Raw genomic sequence first — 18,903 nt, 5'->3', positions numbered from 1 at the left:
GTATTCTATAAATATACATTCTTAAAAAAAATGATTAGCAATCAGGAAATATTTAGGTAGAATGGGTGAGATTACGGGAAAGATGAATGAGATGTGATTTTGCCTTTAAGAAATCTCAATCTGCTTTGGAAGACAAGACTAAATCTTCAAATAGGTGCATTATGAAAAATGCAGGGATCTAATTTTAATGAATTGAATTCATATATGGAAGAAATTGACGTATTTTGCTGGCTGAATAGGTGCCAAACAGTGGGGACCTGGTGTCTCAGTACTCACAGCCAATGCTATGAAGAGGGTATAATTATTCTTAGTTTGTAGATGAGGTCATTGAAGCTTACACAGGTGAGACAACTTGGACAGGGTCACATAACTAGGGAGCAACCATTCCCAGAAGGCAATGCAGGTTAATGTCTCTGGATCCAACATCCTGCTATTTTCACTACCACTGGGATGGTGACAGGGATTATGAAATGCCCTTTAAAGGAGGAATCTGCAAATTTTTGTGACAGCTTAAATAGGGATGATATTAATATCAATATTTTATTAACAAAATCACAGGGAGCCCTGACTGAATCTTAATGAAGTCTTTCGTAAGCCAGACAAGGTGGGAGTATAAGGAAACGGAAATCCAATTAAGTGTGTTGAAAGAATCAGATTCGATTTCATCCACCTCTTCAGACTCAGCTTAATAATTTAAGTAACCATATTACTGTCCTCTTATGCAGTGTTTTAATTGTTGACATTTAAAATTTATTATTCTTATTTTTTTTTTTTTTGCATTGCTAGAGATTGAACCCAGGGTCTCACACAGACTAGAAAGGTGCTCTACCATTGAACTAGGCTCCCAGATCAAGCCTTTTATATTTAGAGGGAAACACTGTAGAGGGGAAAAGACATTCTATTAGAAGATCTGGGTTTGAGTTTCAGCCCCAAATTACTGCGGTATGCCCTTGGGAAGCTCATATAATCACTTTTAGTCTTGTATGAATACTAAGTTATCCTGTCCAATTCTGTCATCTACTTACCTACTTACCTGCCCCCTGTATCCATTTACTCATCCATTTTTCAATTATTCCTTCTACATACATTTATTGAGTATCTATGAAGTGCCAATCACTTGGGATATAACAGCTAAACTAGACTGAGACTCTGCCCTTGAGGAGCCCATAATCTAGAAAGAGACAGGAACAGAAAACAGTGTGGCAAAACACCATGGGTACTATAAAGAGAACCTGTCCTGGTCACAGTGAGGAGAAAAGAGAGGTCATTTCAACTTGGTGGGAGGGAGAGTGAAAAGACATCTCCCTCACATCATGGGAGAGAGGTGGGACAGGTATCATGAAAAAGTGACTCTTGAGCTGAGTCTTGATAAAGTACAATCTGGGTGATGTTGGAAAGGGTGTTCTGGCCAGAGGAAAATACACAGGTATGATAGGGTATCATGGGCAGCGACACATAGCTTGATGTGACTGAAACATGGGGTAGGGTAGATGCAAGTGGAGACCGACTGGAGGGAGGGCGTGTCATGAAGAAGAGGTTCGACTTTATTCTTTGGGCACTGGGAAGTGAAATGATCAGATTTGCATTTGGAGAAATGACTGGCTGTGGTGTGGAGAAGCTACGTGGAGACAGGAGAGGCAATACGTGACCCACAGTGAACTGCAAATCACTCTCTAAATCATTACCTAAGTGTTTGCTTTCATTCATAGAAATATAAGTCAGAATTCACTATATTATAGCCCATGTGTAACTGAAAACCATGAATTCTCTTGTACTCTATGCATTTATTTAAATAAATAGACCTATGAAGAAAATATTTTTCTTCAGTCAGAGCTAAATTATAGTAATACTCTAAGAAAACTCACAAACATTCCACCTTGTTCCAGAATTCTTATCTTGACAAAACATGCTACTGGTGAAGATCCCTGAAAAGTATAAATCAAAAGATTAATGATTTTTGAAAATCACAGGTTGATGAGGCTCTGGAGAAATTGGAAGATTTGTGCACTGTTGGTAGGGATGTAAAATGATGCAGCCATAATGAAAAACAGCAGGACAGTACCTCAAAAAATTAAAATAGAATCAGTGTATGACATAGCAGTTCCACTTTGGGGCACATACCCAAAAGAAGTGAAATTCAAAACAGGAGCAATTATTTGTACATCCATGTTCATAGTAAGTGGGATAGGAAGAAAATAAGCAGTCATTTTGGGCAATCTTTGAGGACCAGAAAGTGAAATCTATACCCTTGACTGCAATTGAAAAAGTAAATCACAATGAAAATAACATAAGTATCAATAAAATAAGAAAACAAATGCTTCCTACATTCAAGACCCGGCACTTCTTTTTAGGCTCTCACAAACACTTCTGTGGAATAATCAAGGCATAGACAAACACACAGACCTGTGCACTCACGCACACACGTATATAACTGAATTTCTCTTTCATGACACACTCAATTACTTCATCAAATATTTATTCAGTGCCTACCAGGTGCCAGACACTAGTGTGAGGAGCAAATGAGGCACCTGGCCCTCTGGAGCCAAAAAACCTAGAGGGAGAGTATGAAAGATGGTGGAATGAGACAAACATCATTACCCTTTATGCATGTATGATTACACAAATGGTGTGAATCTACATCATGCACAACCATAGAAATGAAATGATGTACCCCATTTGTGTTCAACGAATCAAAATGCAGTCTATAAAACACTTTTTAAAAATTAAAAAATTATTATTATTCCTGTGGGTCATAGCTTGAAACTTGAATGCATTACTGTTAGATTGAATGTTGCTCTCCAGGATTTTTTTTTTTAAAAATCATGAGCTACATTTATATCTTTTAAAAGTTAAGCAAAAATATATTTTCTTAATTAGAAAGTCTAGCATGACTTTGGGTACAAGAGTATGTATCTAATATTTTTGCTAAATTTAATTAGGAGGTAGGGGTTGCACTAATACACTAATAGTTTTCTTTGTGCTAGGTAATGTTCTCAGTGCTTTGCATAAATAACTTTATTTAATTAAGTGAAATGAGTCACATGTAAACATTATCATACATTTAGAATGTGCAAATCAGATGTATTATTTTTATCAACTTAAAAATGTCAGCTAATTTAATTTGGCTACCCAAGAGATCATTCCTTGGAATCCCAAATTTTTGTCTTGACCTATCCCATCACAATGAAAATATCAAACTTAGAATATCTGATACACTTGATAACATTAGTAAGAATAGTCTCCAATCATTTATAGTGATAATCATGTTTTAATATACTTATAAACTTATTATAATTGTTCTGAAAATATCTTAATTTTATGCATTTGAATTATGTTGTGAAGTAAATAATTTCCTCCAAAACAACTATTTTTTCTCTTTTTTTCCCAAGATTGTGCTTTCTTTATATTAGATTCACTGTCAAAATATGCAACTGTGGGCAGCAGAAATATTTTCCAGATCAAAGCAAATAATTATTCAAAAAATTTTGCTATCTTTTTGCTAAAATAATTTCTGATAAGTTTTTTCCAAAAATATTCAATCTAAAATGTGGTAGAATTATTTAATGTTTGCACCACAGCTTTAATTCAAATATTGTTCATCTGAGTGAATGTGAATCATTTAAAAAAGATACAACCCTTATTATTATTGAAATATTAAGATTTCTGAGCTACATCCCCAGTCCCTGACACTCAACAATTTTTTTTTTTTTTTTTTTTGCAGTGCTGGGGATCAAACCCAGAGCCTTGTGCTTGCAAGGCAAGCACTCTACCAACTGAGCTATCTCCCCAGCTCGACACCCAACACCCTTAATGGTGAGGTTTAAAGAGTGATAGGGAGAAGTTACTTGTATGTCAGTTCTTCATAAAAGTCTCAGTCATCCATATTTAAAATACTTACTCACACACGTACACAATTTGAAACATTTTTGTCTACATAATACAAAAATGTGCCAGGTCCTAAAGAATCACATTTTTTTTATAATGAGAATGTAGATATACATCAGCACCTAATGTATTATACTCCAAAATTTAAGTATTACTTAATATTTCCCCAGGGAGTCATCATTAAACAATGGACATACTATGTTTCTATTTACATTTCTAATTTTAAGTAATTAACAGGCAGATTTACCATGAAATAATGAATTTTAGGATTTAGAACCCCTCACTTGCACAAGCCCCTTACAAGATCTAAGAGGATCTCTAGAAACCCATTCACATGGACTTACATGTTTGTAAAATTTGCACAAGTATGGCATATTAACTACAATTGTTTCACTTCATTTTCTCTTTCTCTTACCACTTTCCCTCCACCACATTTTCCATCTTGTTGGATGGTGCTGGAGTAGCCAGAGATATTGTGAGAACCCAACTGAGGGGAAGCTGAGTTGGAGACACATCTAGCTTAGATTTAGTGGGACATACTGCTGTAGCTGTCCATCACTTTTCTATATAATGAGGTTACTGCTGACCTCCCAGAACAAAATTTCTTTCATGAATAGTCCAAGTGCCCATGCTGGGACTTACCTGGCTGTATTGTATTATGAATGTGGAGATAAACAGCTTCAAAACACACAGAATCAAAAGCTCATCTGTAAAGCGGAGAGTGTGGGAGCCCATGGCTGTAATTCCAGCAATTTGGGAGGCTGAGGCAAGAGGATTGAAGTTCAAGACCAGTCTCAGCAATTTAGTGAGGCCCTAAGCAACTTAGTGAGACCTGTCTCAAAATAAAAAAATGAAAAAGGTTGGGGATGTAGCTCAGTGGTAAAACTCCTCTGGGTTCAATCTGCAGTGCAGAGAGTGAGAGAGAGAGAGAAGAAGAAAGAGGAGGAGGAGGAGGAGGAGGAGGAGGAGGAGGAGGAGGAGGAGGAGAAGTTCATCTATGGAGAAGTCTTTCAATTATCAGACATGTAGAACTGTAAGTTGAAGGTTTGATCTCATTATCTCCCAAAGTGCAATTTCCATCTTGTTAAACATGTTTGATATTGCAATGTATGCAAATATGAACACTTCATATTTTTTAAATGAGAATCCTAAAAAAGAAAAATGTTCACAATTTCTGAGCATAAGCATGCAAACTTACAGCAAAACTATAGTGCTTCTGTGAGCAAATGTACTGTATACACATCCCAACCCATCAGATCACATCTTGTTATATCTGCACATCTTACAGTGTGGCAATTTCAGATCACAAAATTCTTTTCTTAAAAATGATCACTAAACTATATAAGCTTCAGGTCTCACAAAATCTGGATCTGTCCCTAGGAAACAATTCTACTTAGCCTATGTTCACCCAGTGAACTATAAAACCACAATATCTTCGAGATGATACAGACTTCAAATATCACGTAGGCTAGTGAGGTTGGTCATATATTTTAAGTTTCAAGATCCTTTTTTCAAATAAAAGCTTATGGGCTGGGGATATAGCTCAGTTGGTAGAGTGCTTGCCTTGCAAGCACAAGGCCCTGGGTTCGATCCCCAGCACCCCCCCCCCCAAAAAAAGTCTCAGTAGTTAATACTGAGAAAAAAGTTAATAAAGTGCTTATTACTACTCTAAAATTACAGAATAATAAGCTAAATAATAAGTAAATATGAAAAAGTGATAAGCTCAATTGAAAGAATCAGTGTAAACTCATAACCTTAAAAGATACATCCTCTTCCATTTCTGTTCTAAGTAAATATGAAACAAATACAAAAAGTGATAAGCTCAATTGAAATAATCAGTGTAAACTCATAACCTTAAAAGATACATCCTCTTCCATTTCTGTTCAAAGTAACCTATATTCAAAATATTGGGATGGATAAACAAAAATTTCTCAAATAGGACACAAAAGACATCATTCATAAAAGAAAATAAATAAATTTGGATTCATCCAAAAAAATTCTTCAAAATGCACAATTTCTTTTTAAAGTGAAAAGGCAAAGCTATGGACCAATAGAAAAGATCAATAATAAAAAGCAAGTCAATAATGAAACAAAGAGCGAGTCAATAATAAAACAAAAACTCAGTTTTTACCAATAAGCAAAAGATATGGGCAGGTACTTCACAAAAGATACTCAAATAGCCAATAAGCATACTGAAAAAGTGCTCAGCATCATTAGTCATCAGGAAGATGCAAATTAAAATTTCAGAGAAGCTAGCCCGGCACTGTGGTGCATGCTTGTAATCCCAGCAGCTTGGGAGGCTCAAGCCAGCCTCAGCAAAAGCAAGGCACAACTCAGTGAGACCCTGTCTCTAAATAAAATACAAAATAGGATGGGGGATGTGGCTAGTGATTGAGCACCTCTGAGTTCAATCCCTGGTGGAAAAAAAAAAAAAAAAAAAAGAGAGAGAGAGAGAGAGAGAAAGACAGAAGTTAAAAGGAAAGGATTAGCAATGCCAAATGTTGGCAAGGATATGGAGCAGCAGAAATTCTCAGACATTGCTTGGGGAGTATAAAACTGTTTGACCACATTGATAAACTGCCTGGTAGTTTCTTTGCAAATTAATACCAGACAGCTCTATGGTCCAAGAAATCCATTCCTAATTCTTATGGACATACCCAAGAGAAATAAATGCTATGCCCACAAAAAAATGTATACAAAAATGTTATCAGCACCTTTATTAATAGTGCTTCAAAAAGGAAATGATACAAATGTCCATCAAAAGGAAAATGGAGAAACAAATTGTGAGATATTGATATAATAAATTTTGTTTAGCAGTAAAAAAGAAAAATTTCCCAATACACACAACACTGATGATTCTTGTAAGAGTCAATTTAAAGCATTTCCCATTGGCCAAGCTGTCACAGCTTGAGTATCAATGAAAATAATAGTTGCTGCTAATTATAAATGAGCAATAGGTATTAGTAATTACTAATATAAGTAGTAACAGTTACTCATCATTTGGTTAACTGAAACAAACTCTATAAAATATACAAGTTCCAATAATACTCAAAAGTTAATAGAATGCAGTAGTTTTTGATCTTTTATTTTAAAAAACGATGATCCATAATTACAAATACATCATATGTGATTCAACACACACACACACACACACACACACACACACACTCCTTTTTTTCTTTTTTTTGAGAGCAGGTCTTTCCATGTTGCCCAGGCTGGACTTGAACTCATGGGTTCAAGCAATCCTCCTGCCTCAGTCTCCCATGTAGCTGAGACTACAGGTATGCACCACAAAACCAGCTCATACACACACTTTAAATGTTGTGGAAAATATTACCATTATTATGTTTGATGAAATCTGTTTCTACTTTATTCTACTTTTTAATTAATTTAAAACACTGATTATACAAACAACCAATTGGTTGCAAACTACAGTTTATAAAACAATAAAGTTCACAAAAAATTATTAGGTACAGGGTCTCTGTTCCAGTGCCTAAGTCTTTTTATTTTTCTTTTTGCATGGAATATTAATACTTTATTTCTTTTTGTTAAGGATTAGTATTCCTTTTTCTAAAGATATATCACTATTTGTTGTTTTTTTAATTTTTTAAAAATTTTTTACAGACTGCATTTTGATTCATTGGATGACGATATATAATAGGGGTAGAGGGTGGGGAGTGAGAGAAGAATGGAGGAACTTTAGGTTATGTAGAAGGAAATGAGAGGGAGTGGGTTATGAAAAATCATGGAATGAGACAGACATGATTACCCTATATACATGCATGATAACACAAATAGTATGAATCTACATCGTGCCTAAGTCTTTGATTCACATTGAATTGAGTTTTGTGCAGGGTGAAAAACAGCTTAATTTCATTTTGCTATCACCATTTGTTGAGGAGCCTATCTTTTCTCCAATGTATGTTTTTGCACCTTTGTCTAGTATGAGATAACTGTGTTTACGTGGGTTTGTTTCTGTGTCTTCTATTCTATACTGTTGGTCTACATGTATATTTTGGTGCCCATGCCATGCTGCTTTTGTTACTAGGGCTCTGTAGTATAGTTTTAGGTCTGGTATTGTGATGCCTCCTGCTTCACTCTTCTTGGCTATTCTGGGTCTCTTATTTTTTCAAATGAATTTCACAATTGCTTTTTCTAATTCTGTGAAGAATGTCATTGGGATTTTAATAGGAATTGCATTAAATCTGTATAACACTTTTGGTAGTATTACCATTTTGACAATATTAAATCTGCCTATCCAAGAACATGGGAGATATTTCCATTTTCTAAGGTCTTCTTCAATTTCTTTTTTTAGTGTTCTGTAGTTTTCATTGTAGAGGTCTCTCACCTCTTTTGTTAGACTGATTCCCAAGTTTTTTTTTTTTGTTTTGTTTTTGTTTTTTTTTTTTTTTTGAGGCTATTGTGAATGGGGTAGTTTTTCTAATTTCTCTTTCAGTGGACTCACCACTGATGTATAGCAATACATTTGACTTATGGGTGTTGATTTAATATCCTCTTATTTGCTGAATTCATTTATTAGGCACTAGAACACAGACCCTTTGCCTACAAGAAGAATAAGTAGGCCAAAATCTTCATCATGTTGGCTTAGGACCTGCCTTCCTTAACAAGACTCCTAAAACACAAGAAATAAAATCAAGAATCAATAAATGGGATGGAGTCAAACTAAAAAGTTTCTTCTCAGAAGCACAATCAATAACATGAAGAGAGAACCTATAGAGTGGGAGAAAATCTCAGAGCATTAATCTCTAAGAAATATAAAGAACTAAAAAAACTTAACACCAAAGAAAAAAATAACCCAGTCAATAAATGGGTTAAGGAACTGAACAGATACTTCACAAAATAAGAAATACAATTGATCAACAAATATATGAAAAAATGTTCAAAATCTCTAGCAATTAGAGAAATGCAAATCAAAACTACTCTAAGATTTCATCTCACTACAGTCAGAATGGCAATTATCAAGGATACAAGTAACAATAAATGTTGGCAAGGATGTGGGGAAAATGGTACACTCATACATTGCTGGTGGGACTGCAAATTGGTGCAACCACTCTGGAAAGCAGTGTGGAGATTCCTCAGAAAATTTGGAATGGAACAACCATTTGACCCAGCTATCCCACTCTTTGGTTTATATCCAAAGGACTTAAAATCAATATACTACAGTGACGCAGCCACATCAGTGTTTACAGCAGCTCAATTCACAATAGCTAGATTATGGAACCAACCTAGATGCCCTTCAACAGATGAATGGATAAAGAAAATGTGGTATATAGAAACAATGGAATATTACTCTTTATTACTTAAAGAAGGATGAAATGATGACATTTGCTGGTAAATGGATAGAGCTGGAGAATATCATGCTAAGTGAAATAAGTCAATCTCAAAGAAGCAAGACTGAATGTTTTCTCTGACCTATGGATACTACTTCACAATAAGGAGGTGGCAGGGCTAAGGAAAATTGGAGGAACTTTGGATTAGGCAGAGGGGAGTGAGGGGAAGGGAGGGGAGTGGGGTGGGAAGAATGGTGGAATGAGACAGACATTATTACCCTATATACATGTAAGACTGCACAACCAGTGTGACTCTGCATCGTGTACAGCCAGAGGAATGAGAAGTTGGACTCCCTTTGTGTAGAATGGGTCAAAATGCATTCTGCTGTCATGTATAACTAATTAGAACGAATTTTTAAAAGTTCACAAAAATTTAGTCAAAATGAAGGATAAGTTTAATTTTTATTGATTTTGAGATTTTGGCATAAAGGAATTTTCTGTGTCAACTTGACTGTGTCACAGAGTGCCCAGATATTTGTTTAAGTATTATCTCTGGAGGTTTCTGTGAGGGTGCTTCTGAATGATATTAGCAATTCGGTTTGTGAACTGAATAAAGCTGTCTTCCTCAGTGTGGGTGGGCATCATCTAATCCATCGAGGGCCCAAGAAGAACAAACTGGAATAGGAAGGGAAAATCCACCCACTTTCTCCCCTCCCGCTTCCCCCCCTTCCCTCTCCCTCTCTCTCTCTCTCTGTCCCTCTCCCTGACATTTGAGCAGGAACATCAACCTTTGCCTGCATTCAGACAGGAACTTAAACATTGTTCTCCAGTTGTCAGGCCTTTGGGCTTAGAGTAGAATTTTTATATCACTGATTCTTCTGGTTTTCAGGTCTTCGAATGTGGACTAGAACTATGCCACTGACTTCCCGGGTCTCTGAACTGTAAATGCCAAATCACAGAACTTCTTAGCCTCCTTAATTGTGTGAGCCAATTGCTTGAATTTAATCTACATATGTATGTGTGTGTGTATAGACATGCATATCCATATATGTGTCTATATGTGTGTGTGAGCATATATACATGCACACGTATATCCTGTGGATTCTGTTTCTTTGGAGAACTTGAATATTATTATATATGGTCATTTGGTTTCACTAATCACACATCTACTTTTATATATGTAAGGCATTTACTTGTTGCTCTTTAATGCATGCATAGAATAAAATCCAGATAACTACAAGTAAATCAAATAGCCCTAGAAAAAACAAGAATTGTACCCAAAAGAGAAAGAATTGTCCAGTATGGGTAATCAAATGCCCAAAGTAGAAAAGAAATCCAAATATATGTTTCTTAATGATAAAATAACCAAAATTAAATATGTTAAAATTCAATCTTTCATATCCAGGAACTGTAGCCTCTACATTACCAAATTAACTATAATAAAATACTAATAAAAATACATAATTTTATTCTTAATTTTTGAAGAATTAATATATTTATTTGGTTCATATTTCAATATAAAACATTAAAAGGTTTGAATAATATTAAATATTGTTATGGTTTGGATATGAGGTATCCCCCGAAAGCTCATATGTGAGACAATGAAGGAAAGTTCAGAGGTGAAATGATTAGATTTGAGAGCTATGACATAATCAGTGGATTATTCCATTTGATAGATTAATAATTAGAATGGATTAATGGGTGGTAACCATAGATGGTAGGGCATGGCTGGAGGATTGTAGGTCACTGGGGGTGGGACCCTCGGGAATTATATTATCCCTAACTCCTTGCACTGAAGCTCTCTCTGATGCCTGGCTGTCATGAACTGAGTACCCTTCCTCTACCAAGCCCTTCCACCATGATATTCTGCCTCACTTCAGGCCAACAGCTATGAAGTTGCCAACACGGACTGAACCTATGAAACCATGAACCAAAATAAACTTTTCCTCCTCTCCATTGTTCTTGTCAGGTATATTGGTCACCATGACACAAAGCTAACTAAAACAAATATTAAATTGTGTGTTTATAGAAAGATCCCCCTTTCTTGCCTGTCCCCCATCTGCTCAGTTCCCACTCTTTTGGAAACCCCTCCCAATACAGGTAACCACTGAAATGCACCTTACAGAGTTTTTTTTTTTTTTGCGCATAACAAGAAAATATAAATATTTCCCATTCTTTTTAAACAAATTTTATTCTTTTCCCAGAAGGTCTTAAAATTGACATAGAATTAATATAGCATAAAACTCACCCTTTTAAAGTATACAATTAAGTAGTTTTTACCATGGTCATAAAGTCACACAACCATCACTACCATGTAATTATGGGACATTTTCATCACTCTGAACAGAAGTTCATGCCCCTCAGCTCTGACTCCTCTGACTCCCTCCTTTCCCTATTCCTAAGTAACCATCAATCTACTCTATAGATTTGTCCACGCAGAACATTTCATGAAGAAAAATCAATATAGGAGGCACCCTTTTGTGACTGGCTTCTTATACTTAGAAGAATATTTTCAATATTTGTTCATGTTTTACATGTACAAGTAGTTCATTCCTTTCTATGGTTGAATATTTTAGTGTATGGCTATCTACCTTTCATTTATCTATTCATCAGTTAATAAATCTTTATTTTTGGTTTTTGCTATAGGAATAGTCATGTACTAGTTTTTGTGTGAACAAATATTTTTGATTCTATCTAGGAATGGAATTGCTGGGTCATATGGTAACTGCACACTTAATTTTTTTTGAGAAATTGTCAGATTATTTTCCAAAGGCTCTGTATCATACTACACTGCCACCAACAATGTATGTGCTGCAATTTCTTCCTATCCTAACAGCTGCTATTGTCTTTTTTTTTAAATCACCTTCACTTTTCAATACAAAAGGGAGGAAGTATATCATGCATGCTGCTGTATACCTTGCTTTTTTTCACACAATATCTTGGGGGTTTTTTACCTGTTAGGAAAATAGTTAGAGGATCTGTTTCTGGAGGAGCAATCTTAGCTGGCAACGAATGAGGAAGAGGTGAGGGGAATTCAAAACATATATACACATGTGTGTGTACATGTTTATTCAATCAATCCTATATTTATTCATTTTTTACTCACAGTTTTCTGTATCACAAACACACATCAACCACTGAAGGGCTCCTAGAGAACCATCTAAAAACTGCTTTTCTGGAGCTTCCTTCACTTGACACATTAGGAAAGCAAAGTACAGAGAGGCCACATGACATTCCCAGGAACAGTCATGTGTTGTTCTGATAAATGCACCGTTAGCCAATTCATCATAATGCAGACATCATAGAGTGCATTTACACAAACCCACATGGTACAGGTCAATCACTCAATGCAATCAAGAGACGTGGTAAACATGGGAGGTATGAGGTTGCTGCCAGTGTAACCCACGTGGTGTTTTATAGTACCTTTCTAAAAATAAGTAGAAGTATGCTCTCAAATTATAAAAAGTATAGTAGAGTAAAAACATAAGCCAGTAACATAGTCATTTATTATCATTATCAAGTATTATGTACTATACATAATTGCATGTGTTGTACTTTCATATGACTGGCAGCACAGTAGATTTCTTTACATCACAAACACATGGGTAACATGTTGTACTATGATGTTATGGCAGGTACAATGTCCCTAGGTGATAGGAAATTTCAGCTCCATCATAATCTTATGGGACTGCCGTTGCATATACCCACTGTTGTTGACGGAAACATTATGTGGTACATGACTATATATAGGTTTAGTAGGTCTGCTAAAACAACGTGCCACAAACTCATGGCTTAAATAACAAAAATTTATTGTCTCAGAGTTCTGGAGACTAGACATTCAAACTCAGGGCATCTATAGGCATGCTGTTTCTTCAGAATTATTATGAGAAAATCAGTTCTAAGCGTCTCCTCTGGCTCATAGTAGTTGCAAACAATCTTGGGTGTCCCTTGGCTTATAGAAGCATCATCCTGATCTCTGTCTGCCTTGATGCTCACATGGCAGTCTCCCAGTGGGAGTCCCCATACCCAAATTTCCCTATTTTAGAATGATACCAGCTATATTGGATGAAGGTCTACCCAAGTGATCTCACGATAACTCAATTACCTCTGTAAAGACCCTACAGTCACATTCTGTAAGACTTCAGACTTCATGTGAGACTTCATGTGTTATAAGACTTCAACACATGAATTTTGACAGAACATGATTCAACCCATAACACTTGGATTACTCCCACCAGTGACGCTTTCCCAGATATCCCTTAATTTTATAAGTATCTCTATATCAAGGAGCCAAGTTTTTAAACATTTTCATTAGTCACACCTCTAATTAAAGAAAATCTCTAAAAATTCACCAACAACTGAGATTTGACATCGATTTGAAAAGTTAGTTATTACTCTAATACAACCCACTTGGGGGAGGGTAAATCTTTAAGCACACCACAGTGTTGTGGAGAATTGTGAATGGAGGTGAAGAAATATAGAACCAAGTCCTAACTCAGAGATTCACTCACCATTTATCATCTGGGACCATTTATCATCTGGGACCATTTATCATCTGGATTGCCATTGCCTCTTCTCATGGAAGAGTTGACGACCTCTAAATTCCAGATGATTTTCTAATTCCCATACTATTGTGTGATGATCTATTTTATACTATTCTTTCCTCTCTTCCTCCCTTCCAAACAAATATGGGCAACAGAAAGATGATATAAACAGACAAGCATATTTATAACATCTTATCTACAGACTCCTAGAGTCTTCAAAACAGAGGTCTTTCATCTAAGTCCTCATTTAACAAAGAAATGGAAACCAGAGTTTTAGTGACTAGCCCTAAGGTACATGGATTATTCCTTATCCGAATAGCTTCAATAGAGTGGATCTTTAAATTAGGCCCACAGACCTAGGGATCTTTATTAATTAATTCTAAGGATCTATATACCTCCTGAGAGTTAGTATGCAAAAACTGGTGTGGATATATATGTATACATTTTAGTTTTTGTAGTTTTTAGGAGTCCCTAGCTTTCATTAAAATTTCAAAGGTGTCTATATTTATTCAGATAAATCCTCAGCTTCTAGTACAATAACTAGCATGTAGAGATCAGTAAACAACAGTTGACTATATCAAGAATAAGCTTATAACCACTTAAGTGGTAAAATATAATATAGTCATTCTCTGGAAAAATAATCCTCACAATTTCCTGTCCCCATAATGTTCCAATAGTCTTTCATCACCTTATTGTTTCAAGTCCTGGGTGAATTACACAATGTTGTGCTTGTCTTTTAAACTAATTTAAAAAGATGTTTAAAATCACAATCTCATCTGCTTTGGAAATCATCCATCTTTTTAATTTAATTTTACAATCTTACTTAATTAACAAGAGTTTAATGACAGTTAATAAATGATATATTAATTAATTTAGGGAGTGACTATTTTGTCCTTATTAAAGTAATTCAAATTTTAAATGCTTGTAATTTCCATTTGTTCAATCAAATCCCAAATCCAATTACATCTAAGTTACCTTACTTTACTGTTAGTCCAAGACTGAAGGAAAATCTCCAGTACAACCGGAACATGTGTAGGAATAATTATCCAAACTGTAACTTTGAAAAGGCTGGGAAATGTCTTGGGCCCAAGTCATATGATATCATAAGCAGTGCACAGCAGCAAAACAGAGAAGGAGCCCAATAAATATTTGAGGAACCAAAGAATTATAAAGAAGTAACTAATGCTGTACAGAGGATAGAAGGCCTAAGCAGGGCACCATCAACCTTAAGAACAGCTCACAGAATACCCACCAGTGAAGGGTGGAGTCAGTGGTTAGGTCCTTGTCTCTGAGAACACATGTTTTTGTGGAATATTAAGGAAAGGCACCAAACTAACACTTATCAATGTAGTTACCAAATACTTCTCTCTCTCTCTCTCTCTCTCTCTCTCTCTCTCTCTGTTATTGAGCATTTCTTTTAATAATTTGTTTCCAATAGCATACAAATATGGAAGCAACCAGAGATACAGAGAAGGGGGTCTCAGGGTAAAAAAAATATACCCTGCAAGAAGCAGGCCAGGTCATTTCATAGACATATGTAATAATGAATCACATTTGATTCAGAAATAATTTATAGTCTATAGTGGTGTTTACAGATCATGATTCACTTACCTAGAGATTAAGAACTCTCTTACAAGACTGGGTCTTACTCAGCTCAAAATAGTTATTTAATGAATAATTGTGGATATAAATTAAATACAATCAAGAGCATTATTAAGTAAAACCATGAAGAACGGACAAAGTCTTTTTATGTACCTTGTCTAGCTTGCTAGACTACTTGATACCAGGGTTTCTCATACTGGAAACTTCCTGGAAAAGTAATCATCTAGTTTGCAGGCTTCTAAGACAATCTGAGACTTAAAAGCCATAAAAGAAATGAATGGGAATTGTGAGTGCTTCCTTGGTGAGATGAGATGAAAGAATATTTCTATCCCGTTACTCTTTATCCCCTAGGACAATGACCTTCAATATTTTAAAGAGAAAAGAACCCAAGATTCAGACTTTAATGAGACATCAAATTCAACCTGTTTATCTTACCTGGTGCTGAGGATTTTTTGTGTTGAGTGTTGTTTTTCTAGCAGCTGAGAATGAAGTATTGGGAAAAACTGTGGATCCTGTAAAAAAAAAAAAAGGTGGATATTTTGTTACAGATTTTATTTTAAACCTATTAACTTTATTTTATGATCCATTCATGATATGGAATATTAAGCACTTCTTAAAATGGAGGTATAGAAGGATATTTAATGAAAGGCTTACTTTAATTTCTCCTGCTTTTTATGGAGAATGCATTTTAATTTTTCTGGCTTTCTTATATTGAACATTATTTCATGCAATTAAAAAAATAAATGTAATGTGGCAGATACAGGCCCAGAATGAGTTGATTTCAACTCTGAAAAAAGTTCTAATGTTTGTACAATATGATTACATAGAAATGTTCTTACTTTCTAAGCTTTTCCCAGTTATACCACTAGTTCTTCTTGATGGAAGACCCCTGTGAAAATGTTTTAGAGTGGAAGAATCTGTCTTCGTCACCCAGGAAGGTACAGATATTTTCTCATAGTTAATCTGTGCAATTACCAGACAACGACCCTGAAAAAAGACAGGTAGCAAAGAAACTTGTAGTTTAAATGCATTACCTTCCATGTTGATATGTAAAGATCATGTGCAATAAAGTATCAAAGAAAGATTGAAATCACTATGGGTTAGCCATGCTATTGAATCATCAATATCCATGGGTAATCTGATCCGGTTCAACCAGCTCCCTAGTTATAGAACTGATCACTAATATGAAGGTTGTTATTAGGAAATACAGTCAGCCCTTCATATCTGTGGGTTCCACATCAGTGAATTCTGCCAACTGCAGATTGAAAATGTCTAGCAAAAGTTGCATCTTACTGAACATGCACTGACTTTTTTGGTCATTATTCCCTAAACAGTATAGCATAAAACCTATTTCCCTGGCATTTACTTTGTATTAGAAATTATAAATAATCTGGAGATGATTTGGAGTATACTAAGAGAGGATGTGTGTAGGTTGTATGCAAATACTACACCACTTTATGGGTCTTGAGCATTCACAGATTTTGGTATCTGCAGGAGGTTCTGGAACCAATCCTCCACAGATACCAAGGGACAATTATAATTATTGCTTGTAGCTTCCTACCAGAATTTAAACTGAAAAATTACTGCTTCAATTACATACTTACAGATGTGATGAATACAAGGAAGCAGGATTTTAAATTATCAGAGATAATGGTTGTTCCGGCCCTGAAAGAAAAATAGGGGGTAAGGGAGATACAAGGCTCATTGAAAAAATGTATTTATTTATACCAAAATACCTATCAAAACTATTATATGCTGGACTCAAAATGAGCAAGGTACAGGCAGTCCTCCATTGTGTGGAATTTGATGTATTTATCTGCTCTCAAGTAATTCTTGAACATCCTCTATGTGCCAACTTTCAGGACTTAGAATGGGGAAGTCAGTAGCCCACAGTGCTTAGTCTTGAAAAGCAAGAAAGTATTTTATTTGCTCTATCATTAGAGATATTGAAGAAATGCACTAGAAAAAATGTGAGGGAGATAACTATAAGATATCATTTAAAAGTAGAATCTTTTCATAGATTTCCTTTCTTTGCATGTCCCTGTGTCTGCCTTTTCTTCTTCCTTAAGGAACCCCCTTGATATTCACCATAAATGGCTTCAGAGCTAATCCAAGATCAAATAACTAATTTGATAAGCTAATCTCTACTAAATTGCCATGGGAAATAATTAGTGTTATCCTCCTAAATAAAAGTTATGAATTTTAACTTTAGCCTTGTAGAGGCTTTTGATGTTACCTGTTGGCTCCAAACATCACCTAATGACCTCTCAAACTAAACCCTCCTTCCTTCCCTCCTTGGATCACAAACGGAATCCTTCATACTGCTGTCTGCAGGAACCCTAAACACTTTGGTCTTGAAGTCTCTGCCAGGTTGTACCAGATGCAACCTTGCCCCAAGGAAAAAAAAAATTCAGAGATGATCATGGCAAAACTCCTAATGTACACAAATGCACACACCTGGCTCTTTTTTAAAGCAGGCTCCAATATTGTCTTTACATGTTATAGTCTTCAATTCCTGGCACTGATTTCATTATATAATAGAGAAAAAAGACTCAGGAAATTAAGATTTTTAGAATTTCTTCAGAGTAAAACTCTAATTCATAGAGGAGCACTTAAACCCAGGATCTTAAATTGGTAACTTATTTGAATTTTGAAGAGAGAAGTGAAAATTCAGCATTTTAAAGAAATAAGTCCTTTGAGTAAAAATTCTAATTACTACTTATTATCTGAGATGATAGTTGTTATAATAAAAAATACTAGTTTAAAGGTTAATTAGAATGAAAATCATACTGCAATTTAAACTTTTTCTTTCTTCATACATAAAAACATAAATTGAAGATTAGAGTAAAGGTACTTAGGATTTTCTAAACTAAAACACATGCTTTGCCTTAACAGTGGCCTAAAAGGGACTTTTCTCTATAATTATCTTGATCAAAATACAGAGGTGAAGTAGAGATTTGGTAGAAATGTGTAACTTCTTACATTGTCACAGCGATAACCTATATTTCCACATATTAGGACAGTCAAAACATTCCATCCATAGTTTGCCCCAGACATAAATGACTATCAGCTGGTACCATCAGTTGCTCTCACAACATTTGGAAAATGGTGATCATTTCCTTATCGTATTTGCTGCCTTGCAGATAATGTAGAGTAAATAACAGATAAAGGAGGATTCTTTTACAAAGGCAGCTGCAACTTGAAAAATCTGCCAGGGATTCATTTTACTAGATATTGTGTACACAAGGCTGGAAGTTCTCTGAAACACACACACACACACACACACACACACAGATACCCTGTCTCCCCAGCATGATTATATGAATGGCTTCACAGTCTTGGCATAGAAGCCCATAAAACTTGAAAAAGATTTAGAGAAGACCTACAAAGATATTCATGGAATTAGAAAGAAAATGTTCTCTAATGAAAAATATACTAGTACAATCACTGTTGCCTAATAAATCCTACAAAGAGGTAAATGCCAATATGTTGAAGAGTTAAAGGAAGAATGGCCACACCGAGGTCCATAAAGAACTTATAAACAAAGGTGCTATAAGGCTCAAGGACTGAAGAAACCACAT

The 18,903-nt window shown here is 35.3% G+C and overlaps 1 protein-coding gene and 1 non-coding gene across 5 annotated transcripts in view; one reads left to right on the top strand and one right to left on the bottom strand.

The window, feature by feature from the left end:
- The window catches only part of LOC124994643 (cyclic nucleotide-binding domain-containing protein 2-like), a 98,748-nt gene that overhangs the window by 10,996 nt on the left and 68,849 nt on the right, over window positions 1–18,903 (bottom strand). For all 4 annotated transcript variants that reach the window (XM_047566798.1, XM_047566799.1, XM_047566802.1 and 1 more), the window contains exons 9-12: window positions 16,927–16,987; window positions 16,162–16,309; window positions 15,758–15,834; window positions 1,866–1,925 (exon numbers count right to left, since the gene is read on the bottom strand). In XM_047566798.1, the coding sequence (XP_047422754.1) occupies window positions 1,866–1,925; window positions 15,758–15,834; window positions 16,162–16,309; window positions 16,927–16,987 (346 nt within the window). The remainder of the gene's footprint in view (window positions 1–1,865; window positions 1,926–15,757; window positions 15,835–16,161; window positions 16,310–16,926; window positions 16,988–18,903) is intronic.
- On the top strand, window positions 5,418–5,490 carry Trnaa-ugc (transfer RNA alanine (anticodon UGC)). Its single transcript has one exon. It is a non-coding gene; the product is annotated as a tRNA-Ala (tRNA).

The sequence above is a fragment of the Sciurus carolinensis genome, chromosome 10 (genome assembly GCF_902686445.1).
Source record: "Sciurus carolinensis chromosome 10, mSciCar1.2, whole genome shotgun sequence".
Taxonomy (NCBI): Eukaryota; Metazoa; Chordata; class Mammalia; order Rodentia; family Sciuridae; genus Sciurus; species Sciurus carolinensis.
The sequence above is the reverse complement of the archived record's forward strand: the minus strand, read 5'-3'. Positions and strand labels throughout refer to the sequence as shown.